The sequence below is a fragment of the Dipodomys ordii genome, unplaced genomic scaffold (genome assembly GCF_000151885.1).
Source record: "Dipodomys ordii isolate 6190 unplaced genomic scaffold, Dord_2.0 Scaffold3, whole genome shotgun sequence".
NCBI classification, from domain to species: Eukaryota; Metazoa; Chordata; class Mammalia; order Rodentia; family Heteromyidae; genus Dipodomys; species Dipodomys ordii.
The window spans coordinates 8,459,662-8,486,334 of NW_012267219.1; the positions used below are offsets into that span (position 1 = coordinate 8,459,662).

At 38.4% G+C, this 26,673-nt stretch overlaps 1 protein-coding gene across 1 annotated transcript in view; it reads left to right on the plus strand.

Moving 5' to 3' along the window:
- Irak3 (interleukin-1 receptor-associated kinase 3) overlaps nucleotides 1-23,051 on the plus strand; it is a 34,629-nt gene extending 11,578 nt beyond the window's left edge. Inside the window, exons 3-12 of the mRNA XM_013020272.1 lie at nucleotides 422-486; nucleotides 1,583-1,637; nucleotides 3,560-3,711; nucleotides 5,748-5,812; nucleotides 10,389-10,503; nucleotides 11,716-11,834; nucleotides 20,241-20,439; nucleotides 20,918-20,980; nucleotides 21,065-21,229; nucleotides 21,830-23,051. Coding sequence (XP_012875726.1) covers nucleotides 422-486; nucleotides 1,583-1,637; nucleotides 3,560-3,711; nucleotides 5,748-5,812; nucleotides 10,389-10,503; nucleotides 11,716-11,834; nucleotides 20,241-20,439; nucleotides 20,918-20,980; nucleotides 21,065-21,229; nucleotides 21,830-22,276 — 1,445 coding nt within the window. The 3' untranslated portion in view covers nucleotides 22,277-23,051. The remainder of the gene's footprint in view (nucleotides 1-421; nucleotides 487-1,582; nucleotides 1,638-3,559; nucleotides 3,712-5,747; nucleotides 5,813-10,388; nucleotides 10,504-11,715; nucleotides 11,835-20,240; nucleotides 20,440-20,917; nucleotides 20,981-21,064; nucleotides 21,230-21,829) is intronic.
- Nucleotides 23,052-26,673: the final 3,622 nt, after the last annotated feature.

Below are 26,673 nucleotides of genomic sequence, written 5' to 3' on the forward strand. Positions count from 1 at the left end.
ATATATATATTCAAAAAACTGATAATGATTACATCTTTCTTTCAGTCTTCTACTGTTTACCACTTTAATAGTGTCGAACAATAAACTAGCTAGCTATTCAGGTTTTAAGAGAAGAAATGCACATTTGTAGAACAATCATTGGAAATCTATTTTACCCATGTAAAACTGTAACTATTTCATTGGAATGAAATTGAACTTTAGAAATGAACTGACTAGTGAGATATCTATTTTTACTGTCTCCCAGAGAAATAAAACTATATTAGGAACATAGACATTTTTATATCTTATTCCCTTCACTTTAGCTTTGTTATTGTTATTATTATTGTTATTGTTATTTATGGTGCTAGAACTGAGCCCAGCATCTTAGGCATGCTAGGTAAACATTCTACTAATGAGCTATATTCTTTTATTTCTTTTTCAGGAGCAGGCTTGACTACTTTAGAGGCCAGTTATGAGGAGCTTGGATTTCCAAGCATATCACCAAAGGTAGAAGATATGTATATAGAAAATGATCCTGGAGGGCTGGGAAGGTGGCTCAGTGGTAGAGTGCTTGCCTGCATGCATGAGGCCCTGGGTTCAATTCCTCAGTACCACATAAGCAGAAAAAAGCTGGAAATAGAACTGTTGTTCAAGTGGTAGGGTGCTAGCCTTGAGCTGAAGAACTGAGGGACAGCACCCAGGCCCCTACAACTGACAAAAAAGAAGAAAAAAAAAGAAGTGATAGAAAATGACCCTGGATTTTCAATATAGACAGTTTTATAAGAAATGAAATTCTAGATTTAAAAACATACTTTAGGATTTTTCTTTGGAGCCTCTCACTTTTTAGAGGCTCATTACTTTCAAATAAACTTACTTTACTATATAAAAAGTCATGAAAGTAAAGTGTGTGTACAAAAAAATATAGCAAAGTATATATATATTATATTATATGTTTTATATCTATATCTATCTATCTATATATATCTATAGTGGATACACAAAGACTCTTTCAAAACCAGAAATGCCTTAGCTTTGTCATTATTCTTCATTTAGCTGAGGATTCAGGACATTACAGATCTGTAAATATTTGAAGAGTTAGAGCTTTCCTCCTCTGATCTGTCAGAGCTGAGACAGCAATATTAAGGCTGCTGTGAGTTATGCTTTTGCTGTAACTCAGCTTTTAATTTTCTTTTTCTAGCTGATGTCTACATATTGCAGTTTGTATTTTAATTGATATATTAATTCTATAGAACAGCTTGTTTCATTGTGACATTTTCACATATGTCTTGTCTCTATTATTTTGTCTTCCCTTCCCCCAAGTCCTTTCCTGTAGCAAATTAACTGTCTTCACCTTTTAGCATTAGAATTCAGTTAATATTGACTGTAACTGGCTGACAGTAATTGTAATACATCTTAGTTTTTACAGTTGACACAGAAGCCTTAATTTTATATGGAAATTAATGTTACTGATTTAAGTGAAATGATTGCTTCACACTAACTTTTATTCTAAATTAGATTCTCTATGTAGTCTCACAAGAATTCTGTCAAATCTCTTTTCTTTCTTACAAGACAGAGTTATTTTTGTATTCATTTCTTCTTTTAGGGAGCAACCAGTGTTATGGCAGATAACGCTATTCTTCCTGAATGTAATAAAAAAGGTAAAAAAATCTTTTCTTTAAAGTGTGCTTTTATGCAGGTGAATTTAGAGGAGGAAATGTCCAAATAACACCTAAGGGTAAGTCAGGTTTAGTATAAAACTTTCATATATGTGAAAATACTTTCAATTTTGATTGATATAGTTCTAATAGATGTTAAGAATCCATTGACTAGGCTGGGCATCAGTAGCTCACACCTGTAACTCAGAAGGCTGAGAACTGAGGATCTGGATTCAAAGTCAGCCACAGAAGAAAAGTCTGTGAGATTCCATCTCAATTAACCACCAAAAAACCAGAAGTGGAGGTGTTACTTAAGTGCTAGAGCTCTAGCCTTGAGTAGAAAAAGCTAAGGGACAGCACTGAGACGCTGAGTTCAAACACCAGCACTGGCATGTGTACACAAAAAGATTATAAATTTGCAAATTTTGCCATAACATAAGAGAGACTTTCCTTGTTAGTAAAACTTACCATTTTTGCCAGGTGCCAGTGACTCAAGCCTGATATCCTAGCTACCGAAGAGGCTCAGATGAAAAGATTGAGGTTCTAAACCAACCTGGCAGGAAAGTCCATGAGACTCCTATTTCCAATTAACCACCAAAAGGTGGGAAGTAGCGCTGTGGCTCAACTGGTAGAAGACTAGCCTTGAGTAAAATAGCTCAGGGACAACTCAGAACCTGAGTTCAAGCCCCAGGACTGGAATGATAAAAGACTAAAAGTAATTTGCCACTTTTTATATATCATAAGAAAACTTTTAAACTTATCTTGGGTCTTGTTTAACTGTACAAATTGTTTCAGCAAAGATCTTTTGAGATACTTATATTACAGTGTTGAAGGTCTATATGAAATCTGTATTTTCCAAATTAACTTCCCTAATTTATTAGTAGGAAGAATAATTGGGTCCCACTAGGAGGCAGTCTGATAAAAAATTAAACACTGTTGAAGATTACCTTACCTATGTTTTGCCCCAAGATCTGATGCTCCTTTGAAATTAGATAAATTATATAAGATTTGGTTCCTTAGGATACTGAGTGTGTCTTTAGAGAATATTTTATTTTGACTATGAAAACACAGACAAAATTGGGCTCTGAAGGATGAAGCCAAGGGTTTTTTAAATGTTGTTATTGTCATTATTGTTTGTTTTTGAGGAAGATTGCTTGTTAATTTGTTAATTTGTATTTTATTATCCTTAAATACTTTTCCCCAATCTCTACTTTAGGTGATTTTTTTTAAAGCAGAAGCAACTGCTAGTCTTCTCAGAGAAAATCAGTTAGGCAGTTGGAGGCTTTGGCTCATGAAAAGTATCTCTTTAAGTCAAGCTTGGAGAATATTGTGCATTTTTAACATGAATTCTCTTTCCAGAGTTTGTCCTTCCATCCTTCCCTCCTACCTTCTTTCCTTCCTTCCTTTTTTCTTTCTTTTCCTTTTATTTTCTTCTTTCCTTCCTTTTTCTTTCTTTTCCTCTTTCCTTCTTTTTCTTTCTTCCTCCATTCCTTTCCTTTTTCTTTCTTCATTTTGGTCTTTCTCCTTCCTTCCTTCCTTCCTTCCTTCCTTCCTTCCTTCCTTCTTTCCTTTCTTCCTCCTTCCTTTCTTCTGAAGCTATTTTAAGGTCACAGCCGATCAGCAGTGATGTATTGACCTAATGAGAAAGAAACAAAATCTTGGAATCATCTCTTTGGCTGATCTCTTAGAGAGGTAATAAAAATCATAATACTAGTGCTTAGAGATCTAAAAATCCATTTTCTGTGTGAAATGACAGAACCGGATCCAGATAAATATACAGAGAACACATCACATGCTGGACTTCATTTGGGTTCAGGACACTCCTCTATAGAGGAGTCTATTCACTTTTAATGGGCTCTGAAGTTTAGTTACAATAGTGATATTGGTTCTTAGTGATTTGTCATCTCCCTATTTTCCTTCCTAAGGACTATTACTAAAACCTTCCATCAGCTTCCAGAATATCATAGATGGAACCAAAAATTTCCATGAAGACTTCCTAATCGGTGAAGAGGAGCTTTTTGAGGTTTACAAAGTGAAGATTCAAAGCCGTACATATGCCATTAAATTATTTAAACAGGTACGGAAAGACTTACTATCACAGGATATACAGTCCATTTATTTGCTCATATTTCACATTTAAATGCACCATTTTTCATCAACGTTGAGAAGAGGTATATTTGAAAATAAAATTTCACAAATGGAAATAAGACATGATCTCAGTTGCCTAGAGAAATGAAAAATGACTGTGTGAATGTAGAAACTAATTTCTTCCCATCCCCAGATGTATTGCATGTAAAAGACTGTTCCAGAAGCTGATCTCTGGTCTCCAGAACTTAGCTGAAGAGGATCAGGTTGTGCTGTACTTCAGAGGAGCTCTGTCCTTCCAGGCAGTGTCCTGTTGGCATTAACAGGGTAGTGTAGCAAATTGCACATTTTCTATCATAGAAATTGTCTTCTCTCACAGTTCATGAAGATAGGAAAAAAGGAAGTTTCAAGCAGGGGTGTGTTAGTTTTTCATTACTGTGACAAATACCTGAGAAAATCAGTTTAATAAAGGGGCAGTTCATTTTGGCTGGCAGTTTCAGGGGTTTCAGCCCATTGTCAGCTGGCTGCATTGCTTTGGAGCCTGTGGTGGGGAAGAACAGTTTGGAAGGGCACAGTAGAAGGAGTCTGCTCAACTCAAGTGAAGCCAGGAAGCAGAAGAGATACAGCCAGGGGCAACAGACTGTGTGCATCTTTCTGTGGCATTCTTCTAGGGATCTGTTTTCTCCAACTGGGTTCACATCCTTCTTCCCTGCAACTCACAGTAAAAAATACCATCATATGATGTACTCATCAAGGTACTACTCCTTTGATGAAGTCAGATTCTTCGTGGGCCAATGGCTTCCCCAAATCCCTATCTCTTAATATTGCTGCAATGGGAACCAAATTTTTAACACAGGAGTTTTTAGTGGACACTTCATCTCCAAACTATAACAAGGTTATGGAAACTACAAGCCATTAATAGAGTAGTGTAGCAACTTACAAATGTGAACATTATAGTGGTGGGTGGCTGAAGCCTAGGAGCATACTTAGTGTCACTCTTTCATGGTAGAATTTAGCAACCTGAGATCTAGGAACATGCGTGGACTTAACTCTGTCCACATTAAAAAATATACGTCAGGCCAGGCGCGCTGGCTCACACCTGTAATCCTAACTACTCAGGAGGCTGAGATCTGAGGATTGCGGTTCAAAGCCAGCCCAAGCAGGAAAGTCAGTGAGACTCATTGCCAATAAACCACCAGAAAGCTAGAAGTGGCGCTGTGCGCGCGCACGCGCGCGCGCGCACACACACACACACACACCCCAGGCCTGGGTGCTGGTGGCTGATGCCTATAATCCTAGCTACTCAAGAGTCTGAGATCTGAGGATTACAATTCAAACCTAGCTCCGGCAGGAAAGTCTATGAAACTCTTATCTCCAGTAACACCAAAAAGAATTGAAGTGTGACTCAAGTGGTAGATTGCTAACATTGAGTGAAAAAAGCTAATACAGTGGCCAGGTCCTGAATTCAAGCCCCAATACCAGCTCACACATACAAAATTAATAACATACTAGGAACTGAATAGGTACCCTATATAATGTTAATAAATTTAATAATTTATTCAATATTCATATATCAGGCTCTAGGCTAGCCTCTGACACTTTTTGAGTTGACATATGCAACTGAGCCAACTTATAAATAATGAAATTCTCAGAATACAGGTAATATGAATTGGATTCTTTGTGAGATCAAGAGTTTCTGTCATTGAATCTTTCTTGAATACTTTTTTAATATTTTTGAATTTATGTAAATTATGAAAATATGCTGAAAGTGTTTTAATCTGGAATTTGGCAACATGACATATGTGTGAACAATTTTTTAGCAATGATTGTAACTCTGTTTGGGGTTGATGAATTTTTTTTGAAAATCTGATGACAGCTAAAGATCTATCAGCCAGAAAAAGAAATTCAAATTCATTTATACCAAAACGTTTTAATATTATCTAATTAAATCAATTCCTATCTAATTTCAGACCCCTCAGAAATAGAGTTCCTTTTGTTAATCTTACTCTATGTTTTCCATATATTTAGGACAAGAAAATACAATATGAGAAACATTGGAAAAGATTTTTATCTGAACTTGAAGTTTTACTTCTGTGAGTATATTTTTGTCTGAATTTTCCCCTTCATGCCTGGGTTCATCTCTGTTTGTCTTTGATTTTAAATCACAGTGATTAGCATTTAATTAATGTGGGTTAGGTGTTAGAACACTGGGTTCCTTTTTTGACATCTGCTTCAATATATTCCTTAAAGTACATTTTAAAATAGACCATTTACATAATTCACTTCAACATATTTCAACAAGAAACTGTCACAAGGAAGTAGGTGAAATTGTGTGTGACTAACATGACTGAATAGTAATTCTTCGAACAAAAATTGTATGTATTTCCCCCTTCTCCTGTTCCTTAGAGACATTTCAGTTGAGAAACAGTTTCATCACTGAGACTTTCTTCAGGAAGAGAGTTCTAGACAAAGACATCAAATGCTTTTAATGTGCATATTATTTTCTGGGAACTCATTCATGAATCTTACAGTCCTTGGAGACAAATTTAAATGACTTCATTTTCATAATATATTCCTATCTGTAGCTATAAATTCTTCTTCATTGAAGGCTTCTAGCCCTGTGGAGTTCACTCATCACCCTTCATATACATAGAAATGTTCTTTTCAGCTGTTCTCAGAAAGATATGTAGAGTTGGGGGTTGATGGAAAGGGAGGGACGGAAGACATTAATTATATTGAATTCCATGGCTTTATCTGCAGGAACAGAAACTAAAACAGCAGAAACTAAATACCTACTATATAGCTAGCTTAAAAAAATGTTTCAAATTCCAGTGATTGGTCATTTGCATATAAAAGTAAGATTCAGACATTTTCTAATTCCAAAAGGGCAAAGAAACCAAGAAAGACTTTCTCCCACAATCCAGCTGGATCTCCAAAGGCGACAGTTATCTATTTGTTGTATATATTCCTAGAGTTATTTTATGTATAGTCCAACAGGTATTTGCCTTTTTATTTTCCTCCTCTTATACAAAAGGTAACATAGATACATACTCATTTTGCTCATTTTTTTAATATTTAGTCTGTGCGCTACAGTATCCTATTCCTCTTCAGGGATTTAAAGTTTTTTTATTTTTTTCATTTCCCCCCCTAGTCTTTTATGAAAGAAAGAAAGGAAGGAAGAAAGGAAGAAAGAGAAAGAAAGAAAGAAAGAAAGAAAGAAAGAAAGAAAGAAAGAAAGAAAGAAAGAAAGAAAGAAAGAAGGAAGGAAGGAAGGAAGGAAGGAAAGGAAGGAAAGGAAGGAAGGAAGGAAGGAAGGAAGGAAGGAAGGAAGGAAGGAAGGAAGGAAAGAAGGAAGGAAGGAAGGAAAGTTGAGCACTGATGGTTCATGCTTCTAATCTTAACTACTCAGGAGGCTGAGCTCTAAAGAACTCAGTTCAAAGCCTGCCAGAGCAGGAAAGCCTGTGAGACTCTTATCTTTAATAAACTACTCTGAAAAGGCTTAAAGTGGTGCTGTATCTCAAGTGGTAGAGCACAGTCTTGAGCATAGAAAGATTCAGGGCCAGCACACAGGATCTGAGTTCAAGCCCCAGAACCAGAAAAAAAAAATTGCAGCAAGATTGCTTTTATTCTTGGTGTCATCGCCAAAGCTATTGCAAAAACCAATGTCAAGGAGGCTGTTTTCTATGTTTGTTTGTTTTCCCAAAAGCCTTGTGGTTTTAGACCTTGCATTCGGTCTTAAGTACATTTTCAATTAATTTTTGAATTTGAGGTGAGACCAGTGCTATTTCCTGCTTTCCCATGTCAGTTTCCCAACACCATTCATCAAATAATTTTTAAAATTTCCCTCTGCTATATTATATCTTCCTTAAGGGTTAACTAATCATGTATGTATAAGTTTATTTGTAAACCCTATTCTGGTCCATTGATCTATATTTTTGTTGTAATGCCATCACATACTATTTTGATTACTATAGCTTATACCAGGAAGCAAATGCCTCTAGCTTTATTCTTCTTACTCAAAATTGCTTTGACTGTTTGGGGCCTTTCATGATTTAATTTTTTAGAAGTTTTTTTTCCTATTTCTGGGGGAAATGTAATTAGAATTTTAATACTGATATATTGAATCTGCAAATCATTATGGAGATTTCACGGGCTTCAAACCAGCAATTTCTCTCCACAGCATCTCCATGTTCACACCTCATTGACCTCTACAGTATCCATTGTTCTGTTTGGTTAGTAATGTTTAAAAATAAGCAAATGAGCTAGGTGCCAGGGGCTCAAGCCTGTAATCCTAGTTATTCAGGAGTGTGAGATCTGAGGATCACAATTCAAAGCCACAGCGCAGGCAGGAAAATCCATGAGACCTTTATCTCCAATTAACCACCAGAAAACCAGAAGTGGCACTGTGGCTCAAGTGGTAGAATGCTCACTTTGAGCTGAAATGCTGGGGGACAACACCTAGGCCCAGAGTTCAAGCCCCACTACTGACCAAAAAATTAAAAAAGCAAATGATCATTTCTATTCCGTGGGCAATGGAGCAGAGGATCAGGCCATGACAGTATCTATGTGTCTACATTTCTGCTATCTTCTGCCTCCCAAAATACTTTGTCTCAGAATTATTTTAGATTGTGAGTGAACCACATAGCAAGTGGTTTAGATCAGCTGTTGAAGTAGCTGAATCTACCTCTTCTATTTCTTTTCTGTCCATTGCTTTTCATTTTAATAGATCTAGTACAAATAAAAATATGTATAGGGACCTTAAATCAGAAAAATTAAAAATAAGTCTTTAGGTGAGCCCAGTGACCTGCACCTGTAATCTTAGCTACTCAGGAAACTGACCTGAAGATCACAGTTCAAAGCCAACCCCAGGCAGGAAAGTCCATGACTCTTATCTCCAATTAACCAGCAAAAAGTTGGAAGTGGAGCTGTGGCTCAAGTGGTAAAGTGTGAGCCTTTAGCAAAAAAAAGCTCAAGGACAGCATATAGGCCCTGAGTTCAAGCTTCAGGAATGGCACACATGTGTACATACATGTGTATGTGTTTATGTATACATACAGACACACCCTGAGATGAGGGATAAAACTAATCCCAAGCTATATATACATTATTTATAGCCCCCCACACACACTACATACATTTGTATATGTGAGAGACAGAGTATAAGTTGCTACAAAAGCAAATAGTCCTTTATAAGTAGAATAATTTTTAGCCAAGCATGATGTTGAGATCTAGAGGATTTTCAGCCTAGGCAGAAAAGTCTGAATGACTCTATCTTCAGCAAAATTCTGGACTGGAGGTGTGGCTCAAGTAGTAGAACACCAGCCATGAGCAAAAAGACCAGTGATCTCAAGCTCTGTTAGCAGCATGCACACATATACATAAAAAATAAACATTTTTCCACAGCCTCATTTGTTTTAATATTCCCAACCATGTCCAGGACATTATAGTATTTAATAAATGATTGTTGAATTACACAGAAATTCCTAGTAAATGTCACGTTTTATATTTCATAGTGATTATCTGTCATCCAGAGGTGTTCATAGCAATGGCACATATACTCAAGGAAGTAGTTTTGTTAGTAGGCTAAAAATTATTATTAGGGAGGGAGCTTGAGAGATATATTCTACACTGATATAGAAATCTGTGGCTTGTTTTCACCGCATGAAATTACTAGTTACATGGATTTTATGTAAGGATATAATTTTTGTGAAGACTTGCTATCTCTTCCCAGCTTGTAACTGGGGACAGATCCAGTACCTGACATAGTAATACTCAATAAATGAATGAATAGAAACCAGTTTCTATTCAGATACTGTAACTTAGTGATTTTATTTACATTGTTCATTTAAATAAGTCAAATGATCAATTTCTGTTGCATTATTTTTATCTATAAATACCATAAGTATATGGTGTTTCATACTGATAAAAATAAATTATTAAGGGGCTGGGAAGGTGGCTCAGTGGTAGAGCACTTGCCTTGCATGCATGAGGCCCTGGGTTTGATTCCTCAGCACCACATAAGCAAAAAGAAAAAAGTCAGAAGTGGGGCTGTGGCTCAAGTGGTAGAGTGCTAGCCTTGAGCTGAAGAGCTGAGGGACAGTGCCCAGGCCCTGAGTTCAGGCCCCATGACTGGCAAAAAAATAAATAAATAAATTATTAAGTTGGGCACTGGTGGCTCACACCTGTAATCCTAGTACTCAGGAGGCTGAGATCTGAGGATCACAGTTCAAAGCCAGCCTGGGCAGGAAAGTCTGTGAGACTCTTATCTCCAATAAACCATTAGAAAACCAGAAGTGGCGCTGTGGCTCAAGCGGTAGAGCGCTCGCCTTGAGCTGAAGAGAGCAGAGACAGTGCCCAAGCCCAGAGTTCAAGCCTCATGACCACCCCCCCCAAAAAAATATTGAAGGGTTGTCCAAGTTTTCAAAATTCAAAACTTGATGAAATCTGTACATATTTTCATAAAATTTTGCCCACATATACATATTTCATACTACATAATTGTAGTACTTGTACAGAAAGCAAATCTGTGTCATATGTCCAGTGGAATTGCTTCTTCCTTGGCTGTGTTTATCTACTTTTTGATCTATTCTCCATGTTTCGAAAGCAGTGAATTGTTCGTATCCTAACCGAACAGACAGTTTGATGGTTCTCAAAACCTTCTGTTTCAAGGTTCCATCATCCCCACATACTAGAACTGGCTGCATATTTTATGGAGATGGAGAAGTTCTGTCTGGTCTATCCATACATGAGCAATGGGACCCTTTTTGACCGACTACAGTGTGCAGTAAGTCATGTCTATCATTTGCCTGGTCCTGCGACCTGCTGAAACACAAGGGTAAGGGAGGGTCTGTGAGATCCATGGGAACTGGAAAGTCAAGCCATATGCACATGAGGGCTCTACCAAGAAAATAGACTTTTCCTAGTTCTGTAGGGAAGATGGAACCCAGGGCCTCAAGCATGCTAAGCAAGCAGTGAGTCAGCAGAGCCCTGTTTCTGGCTTTCTGTGTTGCGTTTGTTTGCTTCCTAGTTCACTGACTTTTTCTGAGCCAGCCTACAACTCCAGATTCTCATGCCTCCACCTCCTGAGTAGTTATGATTACAGGGATGTACCACCAAGCTGGGCTCAAGAATTAATTTCTAACTCATAGAAACTGCATAAATACTTAGAGGGTTTGAGTTCCAAGCAACATGCATGCCACATATTTGTTGGTTTCTTCCTCGGTACTGATTCTAAAAACCTGAGTATATATTACTATTCTTATTTCCCAGGTAACTTTAATTTGCATAATTTTATGTAAAATATCATTGCATACAAAGGTCAGACATAAAAGTGATGAGTTACCCTGTATATCACCTTTATAATAAAAATAACAAAATAAAAATTTAAATAAAAAAGAAAGAGTTAAATGAATGCCATAATCTTCTCTATGACATTTTAAGGGCAAGTTTAAGAATTGATTGCAAATAGTTTAATTTTCAGGGAGTGTGAGAACAAAAAACTAGTTTAGTTATTGATACTATTATGGCCCCAAGTAATTTTAAAATCTTCTTTAAGGGGCTTTTGAATAGTATCACCTTCCCATGTGTCTCTTGTGCATTTGGGAATCAAATTCTGGCCCTTTCACATGCTAGACAAGGGCTCAACCCCTGAGCCATATACCTACTCCTGTCATGTTTCATTAAGCTAAAATTTAAAAAGTATTGGGTGAGAAGGTGAGGTCGCTTACGTGTATAGATATCTCACACAGAGTCCTCAACACCCCCAGTAATGTATGCTAATAAAAAAGTAAGAGAAGAAGGTGAAAAGTAAAAAGAAATTAAATATTTCTATCATCTCTAAAGAAGTAGGCCCATCATCAGTAGTAGATAAGAACCCATTTGGAACTCAAAATAGGTTGATAAGAAACCTACATGTTTGTCCCTTACCCTTCTTGACATATTGGAAAATTAGCTTATATTCAGAAAATGTAACTAAACTTGCTGACTGTCTTCTTAGGGTAACACAGCCCCACTCTCTTGGGACATCCGAATCAGCATATTAATTGGTGTATCCAAAGCCATTGGATATTTGCACAACATTCAACCGTGCTCAGTCATCTGTGGCAGTATATCCAGGTAAATGATCACAGAGCTTTAGACTATACCTTTCACCACCACAGGTGGGTCATATTTCACATATTTCTATCTATACTTTTCCTCATTGGAAGTGGAGGCATGGCTCAAATTGTAGAGCACTAAGCTGTAGGTTAAAAAAAAAAGCTGAGACAGCAAAGCCCTGAGTTTGAGCTCCAGAAAAACACACATAAAAGCATTTCCAAGCAAGAAAGACAGATTTGCTTGAGAAGATTTGCAGGTTGGAGGATAAAACACGATTGGAGATAAAGAATGTGGTAAATAGGAGATTAGAAGGGGCCTTATTCATGAGAAGAATTAACTATATTTGCTAAACTGAGCTGTGGTGAATGACTCCGAGACTTGTCTGGAGTTGTGTGTGGGAAGAGAAAAAAATCTGCTTTCTCTCAAGTAGTATCACAACTGAAGAGGAGGCCAGTTCTTCCAGAACAGTCTCCCCTATACTGGTTTATAAAATAATTTTAAGTAAGACTGGCAGACAAAATCCTCAATAAGTAAATATATCCAAAGAGGATATCCAAAGAGATCTAATCAGAGCTAAGGAAAAATACTGTGGAAGAAGCAGAAATTGAGGTGGAAATGTAACTAATGATGGAATCATTTGGAAGAGCCTTCAGTCATGCCCATCAATAGACTATACCCACTCAGGATGTTAATGTGTTAGAGTACAAAGTTCTGGAGCTATAAACATTAGCTTGAGAACTGTGGTTTTACAAAGGCTCATCAGTGTATCCCTACTGCTCCATCACCTATCAACCCCTTCTCACAGCCATTGAACTCCAAGTCTTTCTGCTGAACTGCAAGGCAAAGATGTTAATTAGTGCCAACGCTTACCATAGACTTAATTCTCTTGTTTGGTGACCTGCACCCCTATTCTCTAAGAGCTGGAATAAGACTAACACCGTTCATTCAGGTCATCGAACATGTGTCAGATGGTAATGACAATCAATCCCCAGACAAACATCAGTTGTCAATCGTCAGACCTAGATTACTCATCTTCATCTCTCTTAAAAGAAAATTCCACTTCACTTTAATACTGAACCTCTGTGGTTCTTGGCCTTGTATGTGCTGGAATACATGCCTCTTTTGTCTTTGTTGTACAATTTTTTAACTGTTTGTAGGGAATGACAGCTTTCAGGAGGAATATCATCTATTGTATAGCCTGATAACTGGCTCAATAAAAACACTTGTCAAAATCTATATAGAACAGAGTGACCTTTTTCCTGAGTAAATTGAGGAAGTATTTTTGCTGAAGGAGTGAAAAATAAAAGATATTATTTCTTTTCTTTTCTATAGTTAGTCTTCAGATTAGTGGGCCATGGAAAACCTTATCATAAATCAGTTGACATTATAAATAATGTTATTAGTTGATGTTGTAAGTATGAAATAACATGGAATAATGTGTATAAAGTGAAAAAAGTAAGAAGACAAAATGAAATAGTATATAGTACATACTTGTATACATAATTATAACTCTATAGAACTACAGATTACTTTACTTACAAGAAAGATTGAAAGTAAAACATACCAAAATATCAACAAGGGTTTATTTAGATAGAGAGACTGTAGGTTTATTTATTTATTTATTATAAAAGTGATATTCAGAGGGGATACTGTTTCATAAGTCAGGTAATAAGTACATTTCTTTTTTTACAATGTCACCCTTTCCTTTACTCTTTCCCAGTTTTTCCCTCCCACTCCTCCCACAAGTTGTAAAGTTCATTTTCAACATAGTGTCTGCTGAGTGCCAGGTTAGCTTTTGAATAGATTAATTTTTTTCGTTCCATCCATTTAAAAATGTGCAAGGAGTATTTCCATTCTTATAATAAAAGCAAAATTATTAGAAAAAATAACTATCAGAAGAAGTTCCAAGACAGTTTCAAATTACTAGATAAAATTTTTAAGTCTTTACCTCAGTCATTCTTCATAATTAATTCTATCTATATAAAAACTTGATTAAAAGGCTGTAAAATGCCAGGCAACCTTTATGCTGATCAGACTCTCTACGGGGTGGAGCTTAGGGGTGTTGAAGGAAATACCTGCAGCTGCTACCCCACACTGGAATTGCTCTTTTAAGAAAACTTCTGAAATGATTATTTTCTCCCTGATCTTTTCTCTCCTTTTCTCCTTCCCCAACTACCCAGTGATCTCATTATTGTCCCTGTCTCTTGTTACTCTTTAAGAGTATGACCTTTGTGCCATCTGGAGGTAAGCATGACACCACTGCACCTGCTAGATGGGGGTGTGAGTTTGAAATGAGGTCGTAAATGGAATGTGCAGTCCAGATCTGATTCCCACATAATGTTAGACTCATCTCTTCTACCTCCTGTGTGCTCCTTCCAACCTGTGTTTGAACTCCAGCCATGAGGGAGGGTCTAGCACACGGGGTTCCTTTTCCATTTGAGTACAGATCTAATTACTATAGTTTTTTTTGTATTTAAAGCTAAAATCCAATGGCTGGGGGAAAAAAAGTAAAAATTCATCCTTCCTCCTTGTAATCGACAGTTTCTTAATCTTTTATTCATATAAGTGAATGAAAAGGTCCCCCCCACCCACCTTCCTTAACTGTAGTAAATAAAAGAGCACCAAACAGGGAATTAGAAGAGCTAGGTTTTAGTCCTGGTGCTGACATTAAGCTATTTTGTATGAAATAAGTCATGTCAGCCATGTGGGCTTCATTTATCTCATCTGAAAAAGAGGCAGTACACTCTACCAGCCATGACAAATCAATTTTAGCTCACATTCCATCTATGATGGATTGGTAATGATTTCCCAAGTGCAGTGGTGAGAAGGAACTTAGGGTGGGTGCTTTCTGAACTCAATTACTGATGTCTGCCAATCACATGGGCTAAATATTTGCTTTATCCAAGTTCAGAATGTTTACATGATACCTCTAAATAAATAGAGATCCCATTTATTTTGGCTCAGCATTGTGCTGTTGTAAACAACATGCGATAGCCTCCAGTTAAGGACCAAATGGTACAGTTGAGGTTGTCCAGTGGGAACAGTGAGGGAGGAGCACAGGAATTCCGAGCAGTGCAGGGAGATGCATGAGGTGGAAGCACATCTTATGGCTGTGGAGGATTTGGATGAACATTAGGGAGGGAGATGGACTTTCAATATGAGAGGCACAGCATAAAGAACCCCCGAAGAGAACAAATAAGTTCAGTTTATCCTGTCTGCACTGGTAAATACGAACATATTAAGAGTGACAGAAAGACTTCAGGCTTGTGGATTAGGGAGCTCAATGAAAGCCAAAGGACATTAGACCTGATGCAAACACCCACTAAATACCTTGTTCTTAATCTGCCGACAATGGTGACTGTAGGTTTTAATTGTTATCATCTCAGTTTGATAGGAGAAAGTCCCAAGTTAGTAACTTGCCTCTGTCGCATGGTAGGGAAGAGGAGGTGACGTTCCATGCTTGTGTGAGTCTAGCAATCATCCTCTTATTATGGGATTAATGGTTTTGGATTACTTGGAGCATATTGACTTCTACCACTCCACCTCTTAGAGGGGATGTGAAGCAGAAACATTGAGAAGAGTAGATTGGATTTATGGTGCAAAATTCGGTAATGTAGTCAGTGAACACATAGTGAAAATCATAGCAGGCAGCCAGCCATCTTTGAGGGGGATATTAGGCCTGGAACTCTGCATTGTCAACCTTGGTTTGTTCAAGCAGCATGAGTAAATGGCTTTCTAAGGAAGAAACTGTGGAGGTCTCAGTTGGGAACACCCACAGGAGGAAGTCAAACCCACGTTCCAAGGGCATTTTCAACAAGTCTAGTGGTTTATTTAGCCCCCAAAAATGCTTTAGTAATTTGAACTCTTCAAATAGAATGTTATAAAAACAAAACTCACTTCCAGATGGTGGAATTTGAGGAGGAAAGGATTTAAAGAAAAGAATCCCAAAGAGTTGCAATCTGTATTCTTGGCAAAGGGCCTCTTACATTTTTATTTGGGCAACGAAGATGTTTTTGAATTACAGGATCACATAAAAGCATCTGAAAGCAGTAAACCTACTTGTTATTTCCATCCCATCCTTTAGGAAACTTAATTGTTTTCACATTTATGAACAATTTTAAATGGAAACACATTTTATCCTCAGCACGTTTCATTCCTGCTAATGGTTCCAAAGTGAGGGGATAATCTTGGTGAACATTTCTAATGTGTCCTATAAAATCTTTTTCTTTAATTGTATTGCCATTTGTCTCCTGCCAAGTTAAACAGAGTTCCAAGAGAAAGGAAGGAAAAAAAATGCTTAAAAATGTGATTTTTTTAAAAGTGGAAATTAATCAGGGTTCGAAGGTTGGAGTGAGTTAATGCATGGATCATTTCCTTTGTGAGGGAATAGAAAGACTGAGTAGTTGGGAAAACTGGGCAGGAAGCAACAGATTAGTGTTTTCCCCTGCTCACCCCCCCCCCACACACACAACTCCCTAGATACAAGAACAGTTTTGCCTAAGGACGCAGCTCCTTCCTGCCTTTATTATTGTATCTAAACCTCAACATTGATTTGATAGACATAGATAGATATGTACATGCAGGTACAATACATGCCAAAAAGGTTTTTTTTCCCCTCTCTATTGTCAAATTACCTAGAAATATTGCTTCAGTTAAATGTGTCTAAGACTTTGGTTCCTTGAAACTAATTAACATTGTACTGATTGACCAAAGGTTAGAGTAAGCAGGACTTGAGGACCAGGATGTACCCTGTTGTACCACTGTCATCATCAATGTAATGCCAAGGTCGCAGGACCCCCCCACAAGAAGACTACCGAGAGTCAGACTCTACAGCTGTTTTATTTAAACGGGGCTGCAGCTTGGGCCTCGTCCTACACTCCGACACAGCGAGCCCAGGAGGAGAGCCCCGAGCTAAGGATTTGCAGGTCTTACATACGCACACAATCAACCAGGTGTTTTGATTACCACCACGTGTTGCTTTGCTAGACAGAAACAAGCAACACGTGGTGGTCACTGCCTCAAACTTTAACCTTTCAATCAATGCCCTTGAACTTCTAATATTACCCAACCCAACCTCTTGAATTTAAAGATAAGGTGTAAGAAGGACAATGGCCAATCTATATTCAGTGTTCACCGTGTGTGGGTGGGAGGTGTTGGTGTGGGTGTGTATGTGTGTTATTAGGATTTAAACAGGGGCCTCCTCGTGGTTATTTGACTTGCTTGCTAGCTTGATACCCTACCATTTGAGCCAAGCCACTAGCCTTGATTTTTTGTGGTAATATTTGGAGATAGAGTCTCACAACCAATGCTTCTGCTTGAACTGACTTGAACCATGATCCTCCAGGTCTCAGCCTCCTAAGTAGCTAAGATTATAAGCCTGAGTCACCAGTATCCAGCTACCAGTCCATATTATTTAAAATGTATCTTGAAGTCCTCTCTACATAATACGAGCTTTACTTACAGTTTTGTTGTTGTTGTTGTTTTTGTGTCTTTGTACTTGTCTCAAGGTTTGGACTCAGGACCTTGGCAGCGTTCCTGAGCTTTTTTTGCTAAAAGCTAGCATTCTATCACTTGAGACACAGCTCCATTTTCAACTTTCTGGTGGTTAATTGGATAGAAGAATCTCATGGGCGTTCTTCCAGGTTGGCTTTGAACTATGATCCTCAGATCTCAGCTAGGATTATAGGCATGAACCATTGGTGCCCAGCTTTACTTACTTTTTAAAAGTTTAATCTTTATGAAATCCTAGTGAAGTGGACATTGCAAGATCCTTTTACTTGCATGGAAAGTGAAGTTCAAAGAAACTGTGTTAGTTTAGTGAGGTACATTATCTCACAGAGGAACATCTCTGACTAAGTTTCTGCACAGAAAGCTTAGGATCATCAAGTAGCTGTAAAGCACCAGCAAATTTTCATTCTAAAACATACCTGGGCTCACTGGGGGAAAGAGAAAAATCCCATAAACCAACAGGAAACTAGGTTTAGGTCCATATGATTCCAGGCAAGAGACCATGCATGCTGAAATGGAGCAGTGTGTAACACTCCAGTAACACGCATGTCTGAGGAAACTGGGCCTTGCTTCATTTTAGGGGAGGCAGGACATCTGTGGAGAGGTGCAGCACTGTTGTCACAGCGGTGACATACGATATGCGATCTCACGTCAGGCCACCAAAGAGGCCAGTTGAGTTCTCTTGGTCTCTGGGGCCAACTTGGGGAGGGGAACCCTGAGCTTTCCTGAGGGTTCATAAACACAGAGGCTGAGTATTGGTAAATTCCATTAAGTATAGTCACATAGACACATACACATGTATATATATTGGTTATGTTCTTACATGTCAACAGCAGCATAGGCACCTAAGTTCAAATCCTGCCTTTTAATCTAGGTATATCATTTTTTACTTTTTAAGGCTCGGAAGCTTGGAAACAATCTGACACACAAAACAATTCTCACTATAAAGGGGGTGTTGCATGGAAGATTCAGATTTTCCAAAGGAATTGTTAAGACTCTACCTTAATAAAGAGATAAAGTAACAAGCCCAGAGCCAGGACACAAACTCATCACCTGTGATGAATTCCCCTCATGTCTTCAATGTATAACCAAGAGTCCTTCTGCTAGGAAACCTACCAGGAGAGCTGATGGTCTCTGGGTGTTAGTAAATAGCTTGCAGTCAAGCATAGAAAAAATAAGTTGCAAAAACAGCAAAGTGAAGGTGTGGTCCATTTGGTCCACCATATACTAATGTCGTTTTTTATTTGTTTATTTGTTGTTCTTCGGGCGTTTTCTTTTCTTGGTTTTTGTTTGCTGGGTTGGTTTTTGGTTGCCAGATTGCAACCAAGCTGCCCCCTTGGCAATCCATTGTTGTAATTTTAGTTGTTTTCTACCATCTTTACTTTGTTAGTCTATTTTATCCCACAGAGTAAATTTACCCAGCTGTCCTGCATTGTAGCTGAAGGCACTTTATGTTTGAACATTCTATTTACAGTTGAGGCAGAAGAAAGAATTAGGGTGGACATGGATTGTGGAAGGGCTTTTTTTGTGATTTTCTTCTTCCTGAAACAGAACATCCTTCTTCCATAGCTGCCATTAACCTTTATTTAGAACAGAGTAAATCACTGAACTCAAGATTTATGACGTATACTAAGGTCTGCTGGTAAACAACTTTTCTTTTCACCCAGTGCCATTATTCAATGTGTAAATGCAGCACTCGAATAATTCCATGTCTTGTTGATGACCTCTCACTGACCCCAGGTTCTTGGTGGGTTTATTGAGTAAGCATTGTGTTTGTGGGCACTCAAATCACCTCTGCCTATCATTCACAGATGTAGGATTTACCAGTTGCAGGAAATTTCCACTAATTTTGTCACGGGTCAAATAATTGCCTCCAATTATGGGGATCATTGTTGTTCTTGCTCCCTCTCTTTCTTTTATATCTAGAAAGCATTTGGTCCTTCTTATGTATTTTGTGTATTCAGCTTTGGCACCGTCAGGCCTCTGCCATTGTATGAGAACAACTACTTAAGCCAGAGTAGGGAAGAAGGGTTAAGAGGAAAGGAGCAGGAGAAGGAGATGGCAAAAGAGGAGAAGGGGAGGAAGGGATGGAGAGAAGTATGTACTGAATCTAACTTCTGCAGTTAGTTACATTTTAAATGAAACTCAAAAGTCAGAGCAAAAAGTTCTTAAAGATGGAACTGTGGGGTTGAGCTATCATTAAAGCAGGATCTACCAAGAGCCCTGAAGCTAGGCACTGGTAGCTGACACCTCAGGAAGCTGAAATGAGAGGCTCACAGTTCAAAGCCAGCCTATGCAGAAGTCTGTGGTACTCTTATCTTCAACTAACCACCAAAGAGTTGGAAATGGAAGTATGGCTTGAGTGGCAGAGAGCTAGCCTTGAGCAAAAGAAGCTAGAGAAAACAGGAAGCCCTGAAGTTAAGCCTCAGTACCAGCACCAAAAGCAGATCGTTCCCAGTTAGTGGCTGTGTGCTGGTAAGCCAAGTTTCCACAGTCCAACTATTTCCATACAAGAAACCCTTAGTTATTAGCTGATTAAAACTCACTTCATGTTGTCATTAAATGTAAAAAAAAACACAAAGAAAGCTGCTCTATGGTTAACTATGGTTTGATTTATTGACATAGTTGCAGCTTTTCTCACAATTTTCCTATCTATCTATCTATCCATCTATCTATCTATCTATCTATCTCTGTAAATGTGAAATGCCCACTCTTCATAGGTGAGGTTTTATACCATACTTAGATCGGTGCCTTAAGAGAAAATGATTTAAGAGTTCTGAAGTCCATGGAAATATATGTTTGGCTTCATTTTGTCAATTTTTGAATTAATCGGATAAAAAGGTGAGCTTACTATGTTGTAATTTTATTAACATCCTTATGATGTTGTGTCTTGTTTGTTCTCAATCACAATTTCAGTGCAAACATACTTTTGGATGATCAGTTTCAACCTAAACTGACTAATTTTGCCATGGCACACTTCCGACCCCACCTAGAACCTCAGAGTTCTACCATTAATATGACCAGCAGCAGCAGGAAAGATCTTTGGTACATGCCAGAAGAGTATATCAGACAGGGGAAACTTTCCATTAAAACAGATGTCTTCAGCTTTGGAATTGTGAGTAACTACTACCAGTTAACAAGGAGAGATTTTTATTGCCAAGTATGTTCTGTTTGTTGTTGTTGTTTTGGTTGGTCATGGGGCTGGGCCTGGGCGCTGTCCCTGAGTTCTTTAGCTCAAGGCAAGCACTCTACCACTTGAGCCACAGCGCCACTTCCAGCCTTTTCTGCTTATGTGGTATTGAGGAATCGAACCCAGGACTTTATGCATGTGAGGCAAGCACTCTACTGTTAAGTCACACTCCTAGCTGGCCAAGAATGTTCTTAATTCTCAGAAGAAATATGCAAAAGAGCTTTAACATCTAGGCTCATTGACTTACTGCTATCTTACATTTTAATTCTGGTTATCAGTGAAAACAAAAAATAGTAAAAAAAAAAACAATTAGAACTGTTGTATTCATTGTGATTAATAGCTACAACAGATAACATGTATATTCTCAATATATATAGCTGACTTTGTACTTATTACCTTATAGGTAATCATGGAAGTTTTGACAGGTTGTAAAGTGGTGTTAGATGATCCCAAACATATTCAGCTGGTAAGAATTGTCATCATTGGCATACTTGATTTCCTTTTTAGTTATCAACTTCCAGGTAATAAGTTTATTTCTTCCTCTTTCTAGCGTGATCTCCTTATGGAATTGATGGAGAAGAGAGGTCTTGATTCATGTCTCTCACTTCTAGACAAGAAAATTGAGCCCTGTCCTCGGAACTTCTCTGCCAGGCTTTTCTCTTTGGCAGGCCAGTGTGCTGCAACTCGGGCAAAGTTAAGACCTTCAATGAATGAAGTATGTATATATTACATGGTTTTATTCAAAACTGAGCTATGGGAAATTTACATTATGGGAAATCTGAGCTATGGAACATCTAAACCTAAGGATGACTTGTATATCCAAGTGAATTCTTTATCAATGAAGCAAATCCAGTCCCAAACAGATAAGTCTAGCTTAATAAATCATCTTTCTAGATTGTAAAACAATCACACCAGCCACATGCCAGTGACTTATAGCTGAGATCTGAGAATTGTAGTTTGAAGCCAGCTTAGGGAGGAAAGCCCATGAGATTCTTATCTCCAATTAAAAATCAGAAGTACAACACCAGCCATGAGCAAAAAAGCTAAAGGAGAAGATCAGGCCTTGAGTTCACATGCACACATGTGAATGCGCATACACACACACGCACACACACACACACACACACACACATGCACATGAACACACACACAGTTGCCATTCATAAGACATAAAGTCTTTTCTAATGTAAAATTTGATAGTTGAATTATTTCCACAAAAATTAGATAATAGTCTTTAATAGGTAGAGTGAGTAAAGATGGGTAATAGAGGGTGATATTCAGATTTAATTCAGTGTTTGTCCTCTTTGTTAATTAGGTCCTGAATGCTCTTGAAAACACTCAAGCCAGCTTATATTTTGCAGAAGACCCTCCAACATCATTGAAATCCTTCAGGTGTCCTTCTCCTGTATTTCTGGATACCGTACCAAGCATTCCAGTGGAAGATGATGAAAGCCAGAATAGTTATTCAGCACCTCAGGATAAAGATTTGAGAAAAGATAGAACTCAAAACATCCCTTTTGAATGCAGTCAGTCTGAGGTCACATTTCTGGGCTTGGAAAGAAAGACAGGGAGTGAGAGAAGAGAGAATGCTTGCTATCTGCCCCGTTCTTGTGAAGAAAGCAGGTCCCCAGAACACTCAGATACATCCCAGGCTGTGGGGATCACTGAGATCAGTCTGCACTCTTCTTCAGAAGCATCAGGCCTGGCTTACAGGAGTAGGCCAATGGAGAACAAGTGCTCCTCTGGATTTCTTTTGGAATGAAGATGAACAGAACAAAAACAAATGAATTTCATCTGAAGAAGAAAGAAGAAAGCAAGGGTGACTGGGGCATGTGGAGGAGAGGGCATCACTGGGGAAGGCATGATCTCCACAAGTAATGCCCAGAGAATGACAGATAGCAGCCTTGAATAATGTAGATAATCTGGACAGTTGTATTACTTGCTTCCCACACTCCAAAACAGAATAGCTTAAACAAATGTTTTATTTTGGGGGGGGGTAATTGTCTCAGGGTGAAACCCAAGCTACATGTGGAATTATTCAAGATCCTGAGTTCTGACATCAGCTAAACAAAACAAGCAAAACCCACCACCAAAGAGGGCTTGTCAGCATCTGCTCTGTCATCTCCAAGTGAGTCCTCACTGTCTTTGTCTGCTAAAGACATTCAACTGGGCTCCATTGTTTGATTATCTGTTGCTTGTTTGCAAGGTGGTAGGAGCTGTGGAATTTGTATAAAGATGATATGTTAATAGATACCTTTTTACGATTATTAGTCCTTAGTCTTTATCTGTTCCTCCCCATCCACTTTGCCTAAATGGAAAGGAGCCAGGCCCAGCCTTGGCCAGGGCATGTTCTCTGCAGAGAAAGAGTGCTTATCCAGTCTGTATTTCTATATTCCAACGCTTAGTTTATTTAGCATACAGTTTAGCTGTTGACTATTATTATAAATATTTTGCTAACTCAGAGACCTATCAAGTCCTGAGTGGAATGTATGAAATTTTAATCAAGTGATTTTTGCTTGTTTTTGTTTGTGCTAGTCCTGGGGCTTAAACTGGGGGTTTGGGCACTGTGTCTGAACTATTGTGCTCAAGGCTAACATTGGACCACTTGAGCCACAGCTTCATTCCTGGCTTTTTTAGTGACTAATTGGAGATAAGTGTCTCATAGGCATTCCTGAGCTGGCTGGCTTTGAAGCACTATCCTCAGATCTTAGCCTCCCAAGTAGCTAGGATTACAGGTGTGAGCCATCAGGGCCTGTCTAATCAGGTCCTTTTTGTTTCACGAAAAAAATAGCTGTTCACAAAAATCTAGATCAGATTTTTTTTTGTTTGCTTTTATTTTCTGCCATAAAATGGTGCCCTTCCTCCTACTGCTTCCTGTTGGGTTCCGACAATTGCTGTCCTCCAGGAAGTCCCCCTGATGAGGTAACACAAAGTACTCACTTTTTCAGCATCTCCATAACTATTTCTTTGTGTTTCTTATCTATGGTACCTACTTTGTGAGTTATCTAAAAGTCACCTGCATTAGCTTACCTCTTTTACTAGGTGGTAAACACTGTTTGTTTTCTATTACTGCTATCACAAACAACCACCAATTTAGTGGCTTCAAGTAGCATGGTTTATGTTTACAGTTCTTAAAGGTCAGTAGTCCTTGGCATTCCTTGTGAAGAAGCTAGGGGAGAATCCATTGTCTTGCCTCTTCTAGCTTCTGGAGGCCACCTGCATTGCTCAGCTCAGGTATTCTTCTGTCTTCAAAGTAACCTCCAACATAACATCTTATAGTCTCTCCTCTTCCTCCTCCTTCCGACCATTTTCTCTCCTCATTAAAGGCCCTTGTAAGTGCACTGGCTTACTCAAATAATCCAAGAAATCTTCCTTGTTTATGATCCTTAAATTAGCCATGCTTGCAGGGTACCTTTTTTCCTGTAAAGTCACATAGTCACAGGTTTCTTTTTTTTTGGGGGGGGGGAGTCTGGTCGTGGGGCCTGAACTCTGAGCATGGGTGCTGCCCCTCAGCTCTTCAGCTCAAGGCTAGCGCTCCGGCTTTTTTCTTTTTGCTTATGTGGTGCTGAGGAATCGAACCCAGGGCCTTGAGCATGCAAGGCAAGTGCTCTACCACTGAGCCACCTTCTCAGCCCCCAGTCACAGGTTTCTGAGATTAGTACATACCCATTTCAGGGGTGAGGGGACGGCCTCTATATACTTCTTCAGTGTTAGAGGGCACCTCTTCAGGGTTTTGTATTTAGCTCACACAAAGCAGGTATTTCCTTATAAATTAAGTTGAATTATAACTATCTATAAGCCCACATAACTAAAAATATTTGGTTTAATAAGCATCACTGAGAAAATGAACAAAGTAAGGATAATGAGTCTTTATGATACTGCATAGAAACTGTCAAAGGAAGCCATTTCCAGAGGTTTCCAGAATCTCTTGCTGCAGGAAGCTTGCAACCAAAGGGTAAAAGTCTAACTTCCTAGGCATCAGCCGAACAGGAATTTTTTTTGCCAGTCCTGGGGCTTAAACTCAGGGCCTGGGCACTGTCCCTGAGCTTTTTTTGCTCAAGGCTAGCACTCTACCACTTGAGCCACAGCACCACTTCCAACTTTTTCTGTTTATGCAGTACTGAGGAATAGAACCCAAGGCTTCATGCATGCTAGACAAGCACTCTACCACTCTACCATTAAGCCACTTTCCCAGTCCAGAACAAGGAATTTTTTTAATAATTAATTTCAAGTAATCAATTCTTAACTAAATTTAAATTAATTAAGTTAATTTATTTTGATGAATTTTTAAAAAATCACACAAAAGCAAAAACCCAGACATACTTAGTGGCACCTATAAAGTAAAAACTTGGGGACGACTTAAATATCCCTAATAGAAATGGACGATGGGTTAAATAAATTAAATATTATAGCACATACATACAATTGCATTTTAATGCAACTGTCATTAAAATTACCCAGCTATACACTTACTGCTGTGGAAAATTTGTCTTTGATATGTTATTGGATGGGAAAGCACACTAGAGAATAGTGTCTTTATTATGAGCCTATTTATAACATCAGATATTTTCAGAGCATATATGTTTCATAGATAACTCCTTGCCAGATGTTAATGAATTTCTACTGGAGCTATGGCATTTGCATGACCTTTACTTCCTTTACATTTTTATGCATTTGAAACTTTTAAACTGAGTATGTATCATTTTTATTATCAACAAGGAATATAGATAATTTTATTTTGGAAATAAATAGTCCTTCTTTACCTTTCTGCATTTTTCCTTGGCTCTTTGTTCTGTTGTGGCCTTCAAAACAATTAGAAACTAATCATAATGAATCTATTCCATTGTACTTTATTGGTTGTATCTTCCAATCTACTAGTTAATGTTACTGAATGGATTTGATTGGTATCCCTATGGTTAGTGTTGAAAAGACATGTGGAAATGCAAACCCAAGAGAGAAAAGTCAGATAAGGTGAAATACAGGAGAGTAGACAACAGATCACAGTATATTAACAGGGGATTTTATAATTGAATATTAATTGATTTGTTACCATCTTAAGAAAAACTGCCGTTAAGATTTAGGCTTACAAATCTGTGCTTGAAGGAGTTACCTACAGCTTAGCGAAAAGATCTTTGGGGAGATAAAGTTGCACCATAAAGTATTGAATCCCCAGACTTGTGCTCCAGTATCTGTTTTTAGCCTATATAAAAATTTAACTTGCTGAATTTAGTAGACTCTAGGCTGCACTTATCAGGCAGAAATAAAACTTGCAACAGGATGAGAGAATGTGACTGAATATAGTGTCTTTCTGTAGCAGGTAGAGACAGGACCTATGTAACAATGCTAACGGGATCCACAGCGATGCATTAATTACAAAGGGAAACAGCAAAGTATACTCCAGGGTAAAATACCAAACCTAATGAGTTCTATCTGGAGGGACTATTTTGTGGACATAACTAAGTTACACAGTGTGTAAATATGATCAAAACACTTCCAAGGCAAATCCAGCTAAAACATTAATGACAGTTTTAAGAGCATAACGTCATACCAATTATATGACATGATATCCAGTTAATGTATTGGTGCTATTTTGTGTCTCCTGGAAGGGAAATGCTGGGTTATACTAACTGTACCATCACTGCAAAGCTTTCAGCAAGATGCCAGTTCGAAATCAAGAGCATTACAGTCCAGAGCCAGCCTGGGCAAAATATTCCAGAGACCTCCACCTTAAACAATATACAGCTGGATGTGGCAGTGAGTGACTATCATCCCAGCTACTTGGGAAGTATAAATGGGAGAATGGTAGTCCAGACTGAGCTGGGCAAAAATCTGAGATCTTGCTTGAGAAATAACTAATGAATAAAAGGTGATTGGTGTAGCTCAAGCACTGGAGTACTTTCCTAACAAGCACAAGGTCCCTGAGTTCAAATCACAGCACTTAACTTTTTCCTCCCCCTAAAACAAAAAGACATCCTTTCGCCGGGCGCTGGTGGCTCACGCCTGTAATCCTAGCTACTCAGGAGGCTGAGATCTGAGGATCACGGTTCAAAGCCAGCCCGGGCAGGAGAGACCATGAGACTCCTATCTCCAATAAACCACCAGAAAACCGGAAGTGGCGCTGTAGCTCAAGTGGTAGAGCGCTCGCCTTGAGCTGAAGAG